This window comes from Ammospiza nelsoni, chromosome 1, assembly GCF_027579445.1.
Source record: "Ammospiza nelsoni isolate bAmmNel1 chromosome 1, bAmmNel1.pri, whole genome shotgun sequence".
Classification (NCBI taxonomy): Eukaryota; Metazoa; Chordata; class Aves; order Passeriformes; family Passerellidae; genus Ammospiza; species Ammospiza nelsoni.
Genome location: NC_080633.1, coordinates 92,901,627 through 92,917,616, shown reverse-complemented (window position 1 = coordinate 92,917,616; position 15,990 = coordinate 92,901,627). Strand labels below are relative to the sequence as shown.

At 41.1% G+C, this 15,990-nt stretch overlaps 1 protein-coding gene across 1 annotated transcript in view; it reads left to right on the top strand.

Moving 5' to 3' along the window:
- Window positions 1–15,990, top strand: part of AHRR (aryl hydrocarbon receptor repressor) — an 80,898-nt gene that overhangs the window by 6,099 nt on the left and 58,809 nt on the right. The window contains exon 2 of the mRNA XM_059486164.1: window positions 13,102–13,173. Within this exon, the coding sequence (XP_059342147.1) occupies window positions 13,112–13,173 (62 nt within the window). The 5' untranslated portion in view covers window positions 13,102–13,111. The remainder of the gene's footprint in view (window positions 1–13,101; window positions 13,174–15,990) is intronic.

Genomic DNA, 15,990 nt, shown 5'->3' with positions numbered 1-15,990 from the left:
AGCTCTCTCCTACCCTGTAATTGGGGAGATTCCCTGCGATTTTCACTCCATGGAAAATGCCTGTTTATTACTTTTCAGGAGTGCATGTGAATCAGTAAATCTTATACGAGCTTCTCTATAAGTGTCAGGTGGTTTTGGATAGAAACAAATGCTTTACAACAGGTGATATTGTGATAGATGTGATGTAATAAAATGTTTGCTTTTTTATCTTAGAGACAAATAAAATTCTGGGAGTTTTGAAGGCAAGAGGTCAAATTTCCCCCCCATCTATTGCCCTAAAAATATAAAGTGAAATACTTGTAGTCATGATCTGTTTATGAAAATTAATGTTTTAAAATATAAAAATGCATGATCAAAACTTAAATGAACATATAGAAAACAATACTGCTAGGATTATTAATGATAATTAATTTTTATATATTGTCTACTTTAGGGCAGTAACAGATATAAGTAATATTAGAAGAAAGTAGTACTGTAGGTAACTTGAAAATGTATTTAACCATGTTTTTGTCTCTGGACATGTCTCTTAAAACAGTAAAAGTATTTACAATAAAAAGTTCCAGAAGCTGTCAAATAACAAATGAAAAAGGGAGGCATATCCATAGATCTCAAAACCATAATGGGAATATTTAGCTTACAAAGGAGAAATTTGTGTTTCTGGAGAGGAAAACACAAGATCATGGATCACAGAGTGGTTTGGATTGGAATGGACCTTAAAGATTCTAATTCTTACCCCACTGCATAGGCAGGGACACCTTCAGCTAATTGCTCAGGGCCCCATTCAACCTGAACCTGAACACTTCCAGCAATGAGGCACCTGCAACTTCTCCAGGCAGCCTGTGCCAGTGTCTCAGCACCCTCACTGTAAAGAATTTATCCTTAACAATTCATCTAAACTTGCCTTCACTTTGAAATCATTGCCCCTTGTCTTATCACTGCATGCCCTTGTGAAAATTCCCTCTCCAGGTTTCTTGTAGGCTCTCTTTAGGTACTGGAAGGCTTTTGGAAGGTCTCCCTGGAGCCAAGTGCTTCTCTCCAGGGCTGCCCTCAATCCATTCTCTGCCCAGCCTGTGCTGGACCTTGCCCTGACCCGCGTGCAGGACCTTGCACTTGGCCTTGTTGGGCTTTGTGATGTTTGCATGGGCCTTATACATTGGTGATTAAGGACCTGCAGTGTATTTTAGTACTTATCCAAACCAAGGTGATGGAGTAGTGCCTTGTCAGCACAGCAGACAAAACTAGACAGCCTTTCAATCAGTATTACTTTTTTAGCTGTATTTGCATAAAAAATATTAGCTACATCAGCTTTTATTTTTAATTTTGTTTTCAGATTCAGTATTTGAAAAAAACAGGAACTTTTGAGTTTCCATTCTGATTTTCATGTACTCCATTAAACTGAAGACTTGCAAGAATTGAGCAAAAGCTTGACAACTCACACAGCAGCCTGGCTCTTGGTGTGTTTTTCCAATATGTGACCAGCTTCTTCCAAACTAAGTGGTTTTTACAATGGTGGCACAAACATTTTAAAATCCTGAACTGCAACGGTAATAATAATAACAATGCCAAGTTAAGCATCAAGCTAACATAATTTTCAGAGTTTCAGGAGAAAATGTTTCATGTTTAGTTGTAATTTTTCTCTGCATTCCCATTTTCCATCTCAAGCTTTGAGAAAAACACCTTTTTTCCTCCCTGAAAGGTTTGGGGGGGTTTTGTGTGTTTTTGGTTTTTTTTGTTTGTTTGGTTTTTTTTTGTTGATGTTTTGTTTTGCTTTACCTTTGGATCTTCAGATATCTAAGCTCTGCTGAACCTCTGTTGTGGGGCTCTTGTAAGTTCATCCTCAGTTACTCTTTTTCTTCCACTGAATAACTGAGTAGAAACAACACAGAAGAGCAAAGCCTGGAGAAGAATAGGGTTGCATCTCCCCAAAAAGCTGATTTTATATTTAGCTGTATTACTGGTTTTTCTGCCTTCCTAGTCCTACATACATTTCATAATGTTTAGAGCAGTCTCCATTTTGTTGGCCTTAGATCCAGGTCTCTTTTGCTTCTTTTCTTTGGAAGAATGCTATTCTGTGTTATCCTGGTGTCACACAGGCTCCTCTGAGGACAGGCTGTGTTTCTGAGCCAAAGATGGCCACTTTTGTCTCTTTCCACATTGTCTCTAGGGATGCAGAAAAAGTGCAAATATATGATACTAATGAATTATATATGAACCATATATATATATACATATATGGAAAAATAGATATTCAAAATTGATGAGCTGTCACATATTTTTCTCCTGTAGTGCATTGGAGTACAACTAAAATCTTTTAAGAAGCCTTTTATAGAAAAAAATAGAGAGATCAGGACAATGAGAGTACAGTTATTGTGTAGGATAGACTTTTTCTTAAGACTTGGAACTGGATCTTGGCCCACTTGCAGAAGAGCATCACCATCTTACTGGCTACTGTGGAGAGTCTTCCTGAATTTGATAAGCAATTCTTTCCTGATGAAACTCCCATTTAAGTTGCATTTTGGCTTTACAGTAGAAAACTCCTGGAAATGGTTGCTGGTGATTCTGTCCTGTCTCATTTACTCAATCCTCTAACCTACCCATAGCCTCCATTTGTGTAACTCAGGGTTTCCTATCACGCTGTTTGCATTTATTCCAAAATTGCACCGCTGTGGTGGGTTGACCCTGGGTGGATGCCAGGCCCACCAAAAGCATTCTATCACTCCTTTCCTCAGCTGGCCAGGGGAGAGAAAACATTATAAAGGCTTGTGAGCTGAGATAAGGGCAGCAAGAAATCACTCATTGATTATCATCATGGGCAAAACAGACTCACCTTGGGGAAATTAATTTATTACAAATCAAAATCAGACCAGGCTATTGAGAAGTAAAACAAATCTTAAAAATATCTTCCCCTCACCCCTCCCTTCTTTCCAGCTGTATCTCCTGCCTCCCAGTGGTGCAGGGAGACAGGGAATGGGGTTATGGTCAGTTCACCACATGTTTCTCCACTACTCAGAGAGAGGAATCTTCCCACAGGAGACGGTTCTTAATGAACTTCTCCAGCCTGAATCTTTCCCACAGGCTACAGTTCTTCACACAGTGCTCCAGTGTGGGTCCCTTTCCACAGAATGCAGTTGTTCAGGGACAGGTTGCTCCAGCACGGATCCCCCACAAACCACGAGGGACTCTCACTGGACACACTCCCTCCGTGGGTCTGCAGGTCCCTGCCATGAGCCGGCTCCAACACAGGGTCACAGCCTCCTGTCAGGCATCCCCTTGCTCTGGTCTGTGTCTTCTCCATGGGCTGCAGGTGGATCTCTGCATCCCTGTGGATCTCCATGAGCAGCAGGGACACAAATGCCTAGTACAGTGGCTGTACCACAGACTACAGGAGAATCTCAGCTCTGGCACCTGGAACACCTCCTCCCCCTTCTTCACTGACTTTGGTGTCTGCAGAGTTGCTCCTCTTGGATACTCTTACTCCCCTTCTCTCTGAGCACAATTTATTCTGTCCAATAACATTTTTTTCCTTCTTAAATTTGTTATCACAGAGACACTATTGCCATTTCTGATTGGCTTTGCCTTGGCCTGTGCTGGGTCCACCCTGGAGCAGCCTGGCATTGGCTCTGTTGGACATGAGGGAAGCTTCCAGCATCTTCTCATTGAAACCACTCCTCTGCTACCAAAACCTGGCCACACAAACTCAATACAACCACATTTCTAGTCTAGCCTTGTGGATGGATGCAGGATGATAAGTATTCTTATCAAAGATCCTTGTTCTAGTACTTCAAAGAGAACCCCAAAACCTCAGACAGTTGAAGTGGATGAAATGACAAGAGGTGGTTGGGAGAATAACACCAGGAATGCCAGTGAACTCACAAGAGGGTTTGGAGGACCAGTTCTTAATTATATTTGCAATCTGTGGCTAGTTCTGTAACTCCAAGTAACATGTCTAATTTACCCCATCACAGCTGTGTGGGTGCTGGAGCATATACCACCTTATGGAGGAACAGGGAGTGGGGCATGAGGATAAAACAACCCAATAGGCAGTCAGTGCACAGCCACACGTGTCTTGTGAAAAAACGTGACACAAGCAATTCAAAGGGATATTGTTATCCTCTTTTATCTAAGGATATTAATCCTTCACTTAAAATTGAAGACAAGCTAATGAACTCCATAAACTTGAATAACTAATTAGCTCTAGAAGCCTTATCATGACAGCACAGAGCTAAATCTGGGCAGAACCTGTCTGACAAATTATATATACAGTTAACAAACATGCTTGAGCTGTTCTCTGTACTGAGCTCTGTGTTGCCAGCATAAAGCTGCTCCCAAAACCTGAACCTAGCTATGGGTGGAAGACAGATGAGCTGAGGCCTTGCTACCATTCATGATAGGAATATTTCATTGACCTATCTTACTGGTTTTAGTTAGATTTGCTATGGAAATGATGCTTATGCTTTCATGACGTCTGCTTTTCTTGTGACCTGTTAGTCAGGTTCCAGCAAACAGAGCAGAGGGACAAAGATCTCAAAGATATTATGTTCCTGAGAGTTTAAAAGTGAAACACGATACACTAATATCCCTACTGAGGGATAGATTGCAATGCAAGATTGACTGTCTTGTTAGACATCAAATAATCTATCTGGTTCAGACAATATCCTAAATGCCCCAGATGTAGAAAACTTTTCATTTCTGCTCATGCCTTCCTATGAAAAGTCCAGCTGCTGTGGCAACCTTAGATTTTCCTCAGGTCTGTGGTATAGACAATGGAGGACCAAAGTCAAGCCTCATAGAAAGAGATACCACTCTACTAACTACAAAGTATTGCACCAGACATATTCCCAATATTAATTTTTTTGGTGTGCTTTTATATGTGCTACCATGTGTATCCTTCCTCAAGTGACAGAGTGCATGTTAGAAGTTCTAAAAACAGCTGTATTTTTCAAACATCACTTAAAAAACCCATCAAAATTGCATCTAAGCTTTTTAAAGAAGTTATTTATTTACATCCTCAAAGCTCAAAAAAAGCGTCCTTGAACTTAATTTCAGGCTTTCTTATATAAACAGAAAAAGAAAGAAAGGCTGATGAGACAATTCAGTCCCCTGATGAACTTGTTTGTGATGGAAGAATAATGATTGAAATTATTGTTTTGCTAAAGAAGAAGAGTGTAGCTACATATCCATTCTGTAGCAAAGGGCTGCTCTGTTTTAAAGTCAAGCACTTGCAAATTAGGAAACCTAGGAGTAAACATAAATTCATAAAACACTTGGATTGAAAAATACCTCTAAGAACATCAAGTCCAGCTGCTAAATTCCTCACTTGTGTGGACAGGAACTAAACTTTATCTCATACTAAAGCAGAAGTTGTGTGTTTTGTTTCTATTATCCTCATTCACCTCATAGTCCCTGTACTGTTCAAATCCTGTGTAAAAAAAGTGCTATTGATTTTGCTACAGACTCTTCAGTGGTAATTGTTACTTTAGTATTTAGGTACATCAAATCCACCACTGAGTTAATCTTTATTATACTGCTGAGACATCAGGACTTATTAGAAGTGATAAACCTGAAACACTTATTCTCATTTGCTCGATGCCAGGCGCTCAGGAGATGATTTTCCAGGAGACACGGCCTTTGGTTCACGTTCACTCAGAGCTCAGTGCTGGCTGACTCCAGCTGCAGCACTGAGTGCTCAACACTCTTAGAACAGACCAAGGCTCCCAGAAAGTGAGGGCTGGTGCCTCTGATGTCCCAGGCTGTTGGTGTGTGCCTTGCATCCTGCAGCCCTAATTCCTACAGCCCCTGAGGAGCCCCGATTCCCTGATTCCCTCCCTCAGCTCTCCAAGCGGGGCAGGAGTCTGGCTCCCGGTGCTCAGACTGCTTCCCCTAAGGCAGGCAGTGAAGGCAAAGGAACCCACAAGAGACCTGGAAGGGAGACTGCAGTGTGGAGGTGCTGACCACCTTATTTCTGGCAAACCCCCTAAATTTTCAATGGTTACTTGGAATTCCTAATGATAATACAAAAGCAGTGCTCCTGAATGCTCCTTTTCTGGAGCGTTTCAGAGCACAGCATCTCTCTGCAGGTCTTAGGGGTGCTGAGAGTCATGACTACAAGCCTTCTGCTATCACTCCCTGCCTTGTCCCAGTCTGCTTCAGCCTTTCCCGTGGCTGACTCCTTGTTCCCATGCCTTATATTTGGAATCCTTTGTAGCACCAGGATAGGGAGGGACAGCAAGAGGGAAGGTGTGGTGCTGTCTTTGCTGCTCGGGGGGGAGCCCCGTGAAGCACACAGGGATGAATGTGCACAGTGCAGATGCCTGTGGGAGGAATGGAGGGGATGACGTGGGCTCAGCTCAGGCAGAAGCTGCAGATAACTGTCAGACTACAGCAAGTCTGCCGAGCACACGCAAGCTGGATTTTTTCCTAGAAGCTCCAAACGTAGCCAAATCTGTACACATTTTTTTCAAAGGAAATTAAAGAGAGATTTTATGTGTGTTTGTCAGACAACATATGATCCCTGATACTTGTAGAACATCCTCTCTAAATCAAGCATTAGATACTTTTTTTTAGTCTTCTGAAAACTCCTCATGTTTGAGATTTAACCCATTGCTCTTTCACTGGGGAAATAATTGAGGTAGAAAAGGAAATTTTAGGGCCAGAAAGAGCCACTGTGATCTTGCTTCAATCTCACGTAAAACTGGACCATTGGATATCCTTCAACAAATTCTTACCACACAGGTCCATTAGTTTTGTTAAGAAAAAAGAATCCTCTACAGGCTTCGGTAAATTATTTTGATAGTCATTTAACTGTTATTTGGATTTAATTAGCCTCAAGTTCAATAAATTGGATCTTGCCAGAAATGTTTGTTTCTTGTCACGAAATGTTTGTTTCCTACGTAATGCAGTTACTTATTGTACGGAAGTTCTCTGTTGCTGTTCTTCATGATAACCCAAACAGTTTGCGCTCCTGCACTCTGACTGTGGGGCTCAGTTTCACAACCCTTATTCATTCTTTGCTCCAGTTATTTTTTTACATGGGGTAATTTCAGCTAGAAATTTGCTATTTACAAGGATATATCCAAAACTGTTACCATACTTTCTCCTAAGACATGGCCACTCATTAGAAGCAGAAAACTTGGCACAAATGTGCTAATCACAATTAATTTAGTGAGAGCAGGCAGGTAGATTTCTGTCCTGTTGATGAGCCACTGTGACTGGAAGTCTTTTTCCAGAGCTGATCCTGCCAAGGTGGAAACACATAATCCTGAGAAAAGCCAAGCCACTCTCCAGCCCCATGCCCTTCCTGCTTTGCTGGTGGGACTGCAGCACGGTGCTGTGGCATGGCAGGGATGTGCGCACACACAACCTTCCCATTTGCAGGCTGCCTCTTCAATAGCTGTGCCTCTTTGAAGCTTGGTCTGCACAGCCCTTTCTTGTAGTTCAGGCACTGAATGCATGGTATGTGATTACATTTGGGCAGGAAATGATTCATAAAATTTAGTGAAAGGAGAGATCATTGGATAATGTAATCTGACCTCCGATAGCTACCAAAGATTTTTTTTCTTCTGAGTATGCCTGTGTTCAACTCAACTGTTTCTATTTAATTTAAGTATAGCTTCTCTTAGGATAAAGTGCATATTACAAAAAAGGCATCTAACACTGGTTTCAAGACAACAGGATCCATTAAATTCTTTGTACCTTGTTACAGGGTTTAAATGCTCATGATGTTACAGATTAATGCATTATTTCTTATTTGGATGTATCTGGGTTCAGCTTCACTTTCTAAGTGCTTGCTGTGTTTCAGATTAAAATAATTCAGTACTCATATCTTCCCCTGGAAGTACTTCACTTTGCTCAAATCACTTAAATAATTTTTCTATGTAAATAAATTTCTTCAGCCTGCAAGTATTTATTTTAGCTTCTTTCCTCACTCTTTCCAGTTTCTAACATTACTTGAAAAACACTTACATGCAAACTGTACACACTGTTCCAGCATCAGTCTTATCATATCTTTAAGCAGATGTAAACCTTTAACCCACTTCACTTAGGTTAGCATCTGCATCAGCTCCCTTTGTAGCAGCTCCTCCCTGGCAGCTCAGACTATGGATTGTATTCATTTTTCCCTTTGATCCCTAATTCCTTTCAAGAATCACTCACATTTCAGGATGCAGTCCCTATTCAGTATCAATGATATGCATTCCCTATTCTGAGATGCGTTTGCATTTGACTGTATTAAAATACATTGTGAATAAAGAAAAACTGCCTACTGGACACTGCTGGTTGCTGCTTCCCTGTGTCTTCAGCATTATTTATCAAACTTCTAAATATTTTTAACTTTCTAAATGTTATTGCCAATGAGTTTGTATTGAACCTCAATGTCTGTAAGGTCTTTGTAAAACTTCTTCTGTTTAGTAGTGATTTCTCTATGACTACTTTTCTTTTTATTCTGTCACTTGACAGATTATTTACTTGTGGAAACTGTGCACTGTACTGCTTTTTTGGGGCTATTTAAAAGCAGAATGTTGTGCTGCTAACTTAAGTTACTAATACAAGTGAACTCCTCTGTCAGCTAGGTGTGAAGACTTCTCAGTGAGTTAATTTCACTCCAAAGAGCATGATATTCCATAGAATTCTGCTAAGTGATGTAATTCATCTTTCTTATCAGCTTTTCTGGTATTTTGCTTGGGATGGATGTCAGTCTTGTCATCCAGGGGATAGCTGGATCATTATGTTTCCCTTTTCTGAAAATTATCATATAGCAGCTGTCTTTCAGTCCTTCAGTGTTCCCCAGAGATTCGTTGTGACTTTATGTCAGTAGTGATTACAAGCATCTAAAAGAAGGAAATTATTATGGTCCACATCTACCCTTTTCTAGCAATTCTGTTCCTTTTGGTCCCAGCTCTTCTCCTCAAGCTCCTCAGTCTTGTAAGCCCCCCTTCCTTCTGCTGGAGAGGTGGTGGAAGATTGCTTCTTTGGGTCTGTTTTCATCCTACCTCAGGCACGTAGAGACAATGTGAGGGCTCTCAAGCGTTACAGGGGGAAAGCCAAGAGTACAATTGTTCTGAGCAGCTGAGTGCTGTCCACCCAAGTTCTTACTGTTTTCCATCCACATGAGATGGGTGGGTTGGCAGGGGAAGGAGCCCCCAGCCTCATTCAGTGGTGGTGATGGGCTGTTCTGTCCTAGGGGTGGAGAGAAGAGCTCACAAGTGATCAGAAGAAAACACAGTCCAGGTAGGACTGTGAATACATGCTCTTCTCCAGTTTCTAAAACAGATGTTTTCAAGGTTTATGGATCTTTGCAACTCAACAAATTCAATGCCGTTTTCAGACATATTTTTAGGACCATGAACCGTCTGACTCTGTCTTCATTCCTGTCCCCATGCATTCTCAGACTAATTTTAACCACATGCCACTACTGGTGTTAGTGGTAGTGGCAGAAGCACCTCTTGGTTGTGTGTGTATCTAGGACATTGGTGCTCAGTTGCTGGGACAGTGCTTCATACCACGTTGCTGTGGTAACCCTTTGTTCTAATTCTGTAGAAATTTCTTGTAGAAAAACTGAAGAGTGCATGGCTAATTCTTGTCTGATGGGACTGCATGAGTCTTCTTTTCAGAAAATAAAACTGTTGGGCACTCTTACCTTTTATGCAGTTCTAACATAAAGCCATCTCCATCTAATTAGAACCACATACACTTTTTAGAATTATTTTCTTCATAATATTCTTGTAAATGGCACACTATCTTTTGTCTTTAGCGCTGCAATTTGTGAATTTTCCTTTGAGCCTTTATCTTTCCTAACTAGCATTTTGCACTCCATAAATTCTAGCTCATATTGTTTGCTATTTATTTCCTGGTTTTCAGTTTGAATACTGAGGTCTTTTTAGTTATTTTTATTTGCTGTCACATATTAATCAACTGATCCAGAATGGGTTTTAAAAAAAGTCACCCTTTTGGGAAATTGAATGAACTCTTAGCTTTCAGTTTTCAGTTGAATTATGCTGTTCAAGTCTTTCTCCTCCTTCTAACTTTGCTCATGAAGGCAAGAGAAGGGAAGTCGAGCATGTGACACTGTTTTGAAACATGAACTATGAGTCATAGATTCACATTATGGACAGGAAGGACTCAGAACACAAAAGTATTACAATATTGTATTAGGTTTGCATGGCAAGGATTTGGTAGTGGGGGTCTACAGGAGCGGCTTCTGTGAGAAACTGCTGGAAGCTCCCCCTGAGTCCAGCAGGTCCATGACAGACCTGCTGCTGGCCGGGGCTGAGCCCATCAGGAATGATGGCAACATTTTTGGGATAAGGTGTTTATGAAGGGGGAAAAGAGCCAGCACAACTGCAAGTGCAGTCTGAGAGAGGAGTGAGAAGATGTGAGAGCAGCAGCCTTGCAGACATCGGGGGCAGTGAAGAAGGAGTGGTGGGAGGACGTGCTCCAGGCAGCAGAGCAGACTCCCCTGCAGACCACGGTGCAGCCCATGGTGAGGCAGCTGTGTCCCTGCAGCCCACGGAGGAGCCCACTCCAGAGCAGGGGGATGCCTGAAGGGGGCTGTGACCCCATGGCAAGCCTGTGCTGGAGCTGGGCTCTGGCAGGACTTGTGGACCCATGGAGAGAGGAGCCCACACTGGAGCAGTTTTGCTGGCTGGGCTTGTGATCCCAAGGAGTACCCATGCTCAGGCAGCCTGTTCCTGAAGAACTGGGCCAACGTTGGGGCAGTTTGTGAGGAACTGCAGCCCGTGGGAAGAATTCATGTTGGAGAAGTTCGTGGGAGAGTGTGGGGAGTCCTCTCCCTGAGGGGGAAGGAGTGGCAGAGACAGAGTGTGATGAGCTGACCACAGCCTCCATTCCCCATCCTCTTGTGCTGCTGCAGGGGGAGGAGGTAGAGAAAATGAAGTGAAGTTGAGCCTTGGAAGAAAGGAAGGGTTGTGGGGAAGATATTTTTGAGATTTGGGTTTATTTCTCATTACCCTGCTCTTATTTGATTGGTAATAAATTAAACTAATTTCCCCAAGTTCAGTCTGTTTTGTCAGTAAGTGGTGAGTGATCTCTCCCTTTCCTTATCTCGACCCATGAGCCTTTTGTTGTATTTTGTCCCCCCTGACCTGCTGAGGAGGGGAGTGGTAGAGTGGGTTTGGTGGGTACCTTGTATCTAGACAGTGTCAATCCACCACAAATACAAAGAAAATATATTTTAATGTAAGGTTTCAGAAGAAACTGCAGTTCTTTTGGCATGTCCACACCATTTTAGCTTCCAGTTGAAGGAGTAAACCTGTTAGGGTAGATGTAATCTTAAAAACTGGCAGACTGTTAAAAAGAAAGAACTTGAAGATTAAACCTATTTAACAAGGTCTTCAAAGGTGGCAAGAAGGCTTAATCTCAGCAAAGGCTGTGACATAATCTTAACCTGCAGCAGTATTTATTGCACAGTATCATATCCTTCATCAACTTTGGACAGGTAGTTCACCCATCTGATGTCACAGGAAATTATTCCAGTAATAGTGGAAAATATGGCCCTGTTTCTGGAAGAGCCTAATTCCTGACACTGCACTAACTGGAGAATGACTAGTGTTTCCACCATAACCTGCATTTGAGAGAAGGCAATTAGTCTGATCTCTATATTATGCATCATTTTAGAATGAATTCTCAGAAAGAAAGAACAAATAACAGTTGTAGTTAGTAAACAGTTGTAGTTGGAGTAAAAAGGGAATGTAGATTTAAATAATTTTGCCAAAGTAACCTGCTAGCTGTGTATTGACACAATAACTGATTTCCCAGATGAAGGAAACACAGTATACCTAAAGAAACTCAAGTTAGCAAAGGATGCTGTGGTTGCATGTATGAAATATATTTTAGATTTTGCTTAATAAACTGGGCTCAATTCTGTTCTCCTAAAATGATAGGAAGAAAAAACCAGTTTGTAACATGAGAGGGAAATAAAAGAGTTTGAATTGTCCCAGAATAGAAAAATGAAGGCTGACTGAAGATATGACTGATATTTAAAAATATGCCAATGAGTAAACACAATGGAGGAGGAAGAGCTATTTAAACTAAAAGACAATGTTGGCAGAAGAACAAATGGGCATAAAATGACCATGAACAAATTTAAGCTGGAAGGCAAAAGGTTTCTAGTTATCAGAAAGCTGTCTTTCCATGAAAAAGAAAACAATGCTAAAGGTTTTTGTAATTAAGCTCAGCAATTTTATGGTTTACTTTACATGACACACATGTTCACCAGCATGAGATTTGATTCAATGACATAGAAGTTCCCTTTAATTTTGTATCTTACACAAAACAGCAATTACTCTTGAGATACATTAACCTCTCTGGCAGCATGCACCTACTGTTGAACAGCACCCAGCATGACTAAAATATTCTTTCAGACAAAAAATCAAGAGACTTTGATATTCAGCTAATCTCCAAAAGGTTTAAACAGACTGAACGCAAAGACTTTTTTGCACCCTGCAATGTCTCTAGGGCTAGCATATTCAAATAAATCAATAAGACCAAGTTTTGTGTGAAAATTGTCACCTCAGTCAGCACTACATTGGGTCCTAGTGCTAACCACAAAACTGTGTGTCACATCTTGAGCTGCCGACAGCTATATTTCCAGCCTTTAAAAATGAGGATGTGAGGATCTGGAGAAATGCTGATTTGAATAATTGCAACCTACCAGTCACAATGTCAGTAATGGAGATAATATTCCTGTGTATTTTAAAAGCGGTGAAATCCTCCCTGCAGATGATGGGTAGTATTATTCATTTTTATTTGTTTAGCTGAATTTAGAAATGAGCTGGGAAGGGAGAAAAAATTTGGATATCCAGTAAACAGGATGTATTTTATAACCATTTTATATCATGCATTGTATACTTAATTGGAAAAAACGAAAATTGAACATAAACATCAATATTCTAATAATATTAGGGTAGGAAATTGAATAAGCTGTAAGCTTCTATCTTCACTAATGCCACCATGCTTTTTAGTGTTGCTGAATGTCACACTCAAGGAACAAACATTTTCCTCGGTGGAACTTTCTCAGTGCTGTCATTTTGTAGTCTGAAACACAGAAACCTCTGAAGTAAGAAACCTATTCCTTTTGTTTTTCAGCGTCAAAGCCATGATTCCTCCGGGGGAATGCCTGTATGCTGGGAGGAAAAGGAGGAAACCCATTCAAAAACAGTTAAGTATCATATTCATCAGGCGGCATCTCCCTCCAAACATACGGGCTAGAAATGAGGTAGAAGAAGGGTTCCCTTCCTCCTATGGTCTCCTATGACACAGGAGAGACCTAATCTTCCTCTCTGCAATGAGAAACCCTTGGCTGAGAGGCTGGCTCTTCATGGGGTAGATGTCTCCAGAAAGGATGCCAAGCCTGGCTCAACCCATCCTTACCCAGCACTAGATATCCCGGGAGGAGGCTGGTTGTGGTGGGCACCATGGTGCTGCCATGGAGAGTGGAGAGGGACAGTGCCCTTTTGTGGGCAGAACACACTAATGGACTAAATGCCAGCAGTGGCTTGGAGGGGTGGCTGCCACCTTGGTGCTTCCATGCTCCCTGCCTTTTGTCCAAGGAGCTTTTTGAGAAGCCATGTGCTGAGCGGCACCAGAGCACTGGCATTGCACTCCCCCTTCCTCTTTCCTGGGCTTAGCCTTGCTTGGGGCATTGCTAAGTCCAACATGAGCGGGCTGGGAAAGTGGGTCAGTTCAGCCAACTGAAAGAGCAGACTGGTGAGTCACTTTTTGCATATAGAACACATAATTTTCAGACTTCTGTTTACTATGGGATCACTTTCATTAGGAGAAAAATGGGAGAGAGGAATTGTATGTGCAAAGGCAAAGCAGGAAAAGAAGAAATGAAATGGAAATTTGTTACTACAAGATGCTTGAAAGGGAAGGGGGAAAAAGAGGTTGCTATCACTCAAATGTAAATGAGTTCCAGATGCTATAAGCCAATCTATGAAGTAAAGCTTTTTAATGTAATCATCCCATATTTTCTGTGTTACACTTGATTATTTGATTATGAAACATACATTTTTACTGTGTTCAAATTATGAACTGGCACTGGTGGCCTTCATACAAAATTTAAGGATGAGAAGTAACTAGAATAGATTTCCCTATTTTCAGTTGTTTAGAACTTCTAAAAATAACTGACTTGGCTTAAAATTGTACATATTGGTCTAAAGTCAAAGGGGAGTTTCTCTGAATGTTTTAATGACATCTGTTCATATTGTTTGGATTTGGGGCAGTATTTGCTCATGAACCACTTGTTACCACTTAAAAAATTGTTTCTTTTAGTTTAAAATGTATCACATTTCAATAGACAAAGATAATGGCAAAAGCAAATTATTCTTCCTGCAAAAATCCTGAGTGTTGAATTCAAAATGTATGTAAGATATCTACACTACTGTTTCAGTATATATGTGGATGTTTGATTTTATAACAATTGCAAGAGGGATGGAACATTTCCAGTACATTAAATTACCTCTATGCAGAACAGTTTATGGACCATTACTTTTGCGAAGAAGGAAGGAGACTTGCAATTGCTTTGAGAAACATTAAGCTTATGTTTGGAGTTTACACGCCTTTTAGAACTCCTCTCAAAGATGACTTCTAGATAAATGAATGGCTAAGAAAACTACCTGCTAACAAATCACAGAAATGACCTCATTAGCCCTTTTGGAAGCTCTGGCTTTAATACTCTCAGAAGAAAATTCTCACTTACTTTACACAACCAAGTATTCATCTTGGGAACCATTGCAGGTAATGCTGCCTTGAAAATAGCTTTTCTGTGATGTTGCCGTGCAGGTACCTGAGCCTAAACTTTTCAGGACATGAAAAAATTTGATTAAGAAACATGGGTTAAAACAAGGGGAACTGTTGGGATTGTTAGAATACTGAAGCCCCACCCTGGAGACAGCTGTCCATTTTCTGTGGTTAGTTACTTACCACTTGCTGAGGATGATTTCTCAGTTCCTAGCAACACTGGTCTCTTCCTCAAACCTTATCTGTTTGTGGGCTTGGTCTCTGGTAAGCCTTTCCTGAGCTTATTCCCTCACTCAGGGACTTTCCTCTAAAGAGGCTCTGAATGCCCCAGACCAGCTGGCTGACAGAGCTCCTTTCCTGGTCTGTGTCTTTCAGCCCTGCTGGTCTTACTGACATTTCAGGGCTCCGAGATTGCTGTCATGCTGCCTTGATTAGTTTATCTTGAATTTAGAAGGGTAGACAAAGCCTATCAATTGACCAGCATATTTAGCCATTATTTTAATCCATGTTGTACAATCTTTGTTACAGCTTTTTTCTCTTGTTTGACAGCACTTTCTCCTCCACAGTCTTGTTGTACTTTCCGCCCTACCATTCTGCCAATGAATCAAGGTAGATACTGGCACCTGTTCTGGGAGGAGTATTTGCTCAGCTGTAAAACCTGATTTTTCACAGAAAGTAAAGTTGATGGGTGTTCTTTGGCCAGTCCTCTCTCTTTAATGTAAAGAGTCTCTAGAATTTACCTTTTTTTAAAACAAAAAGATAAGTGAGCTCAGGTGCCTCAGTACAAGCAGGATACTTGGATTCCAATAGGGATTCATGGATTAATGCTTTTGAAGATCAGAATTTAAAGGACAGAGGTGCAGTTTTCTCCTGTGCAGAACAACTGGGACATTTATATCTCCCCATACTCAGTGCATCCCAAGAGGCTAACTCTCTGACTCTACATAATCTTTTCATGATCAGGCTGTCAACCAGGTGGTGATCCTGCAGCTGGCTTTTAATCCAGGATATCCCAGAATGATATTGTTCATTATGTTCATGAATGTTTTTCAGGCACAGGAATTTTGTTCTGAGGTACTTTTACAGAACAGTGATGAAAATGTATAAAAAAAGCACCATGGGAGACTACAGAGACCAACAAAACTAGGGAAGAATGTGTGGAAAATTTTACTGGGAGGAGCTAATATGTTTCAGTCTTGCTTTCTACACAGAGCTAGCAGAGTTTATCTTCAT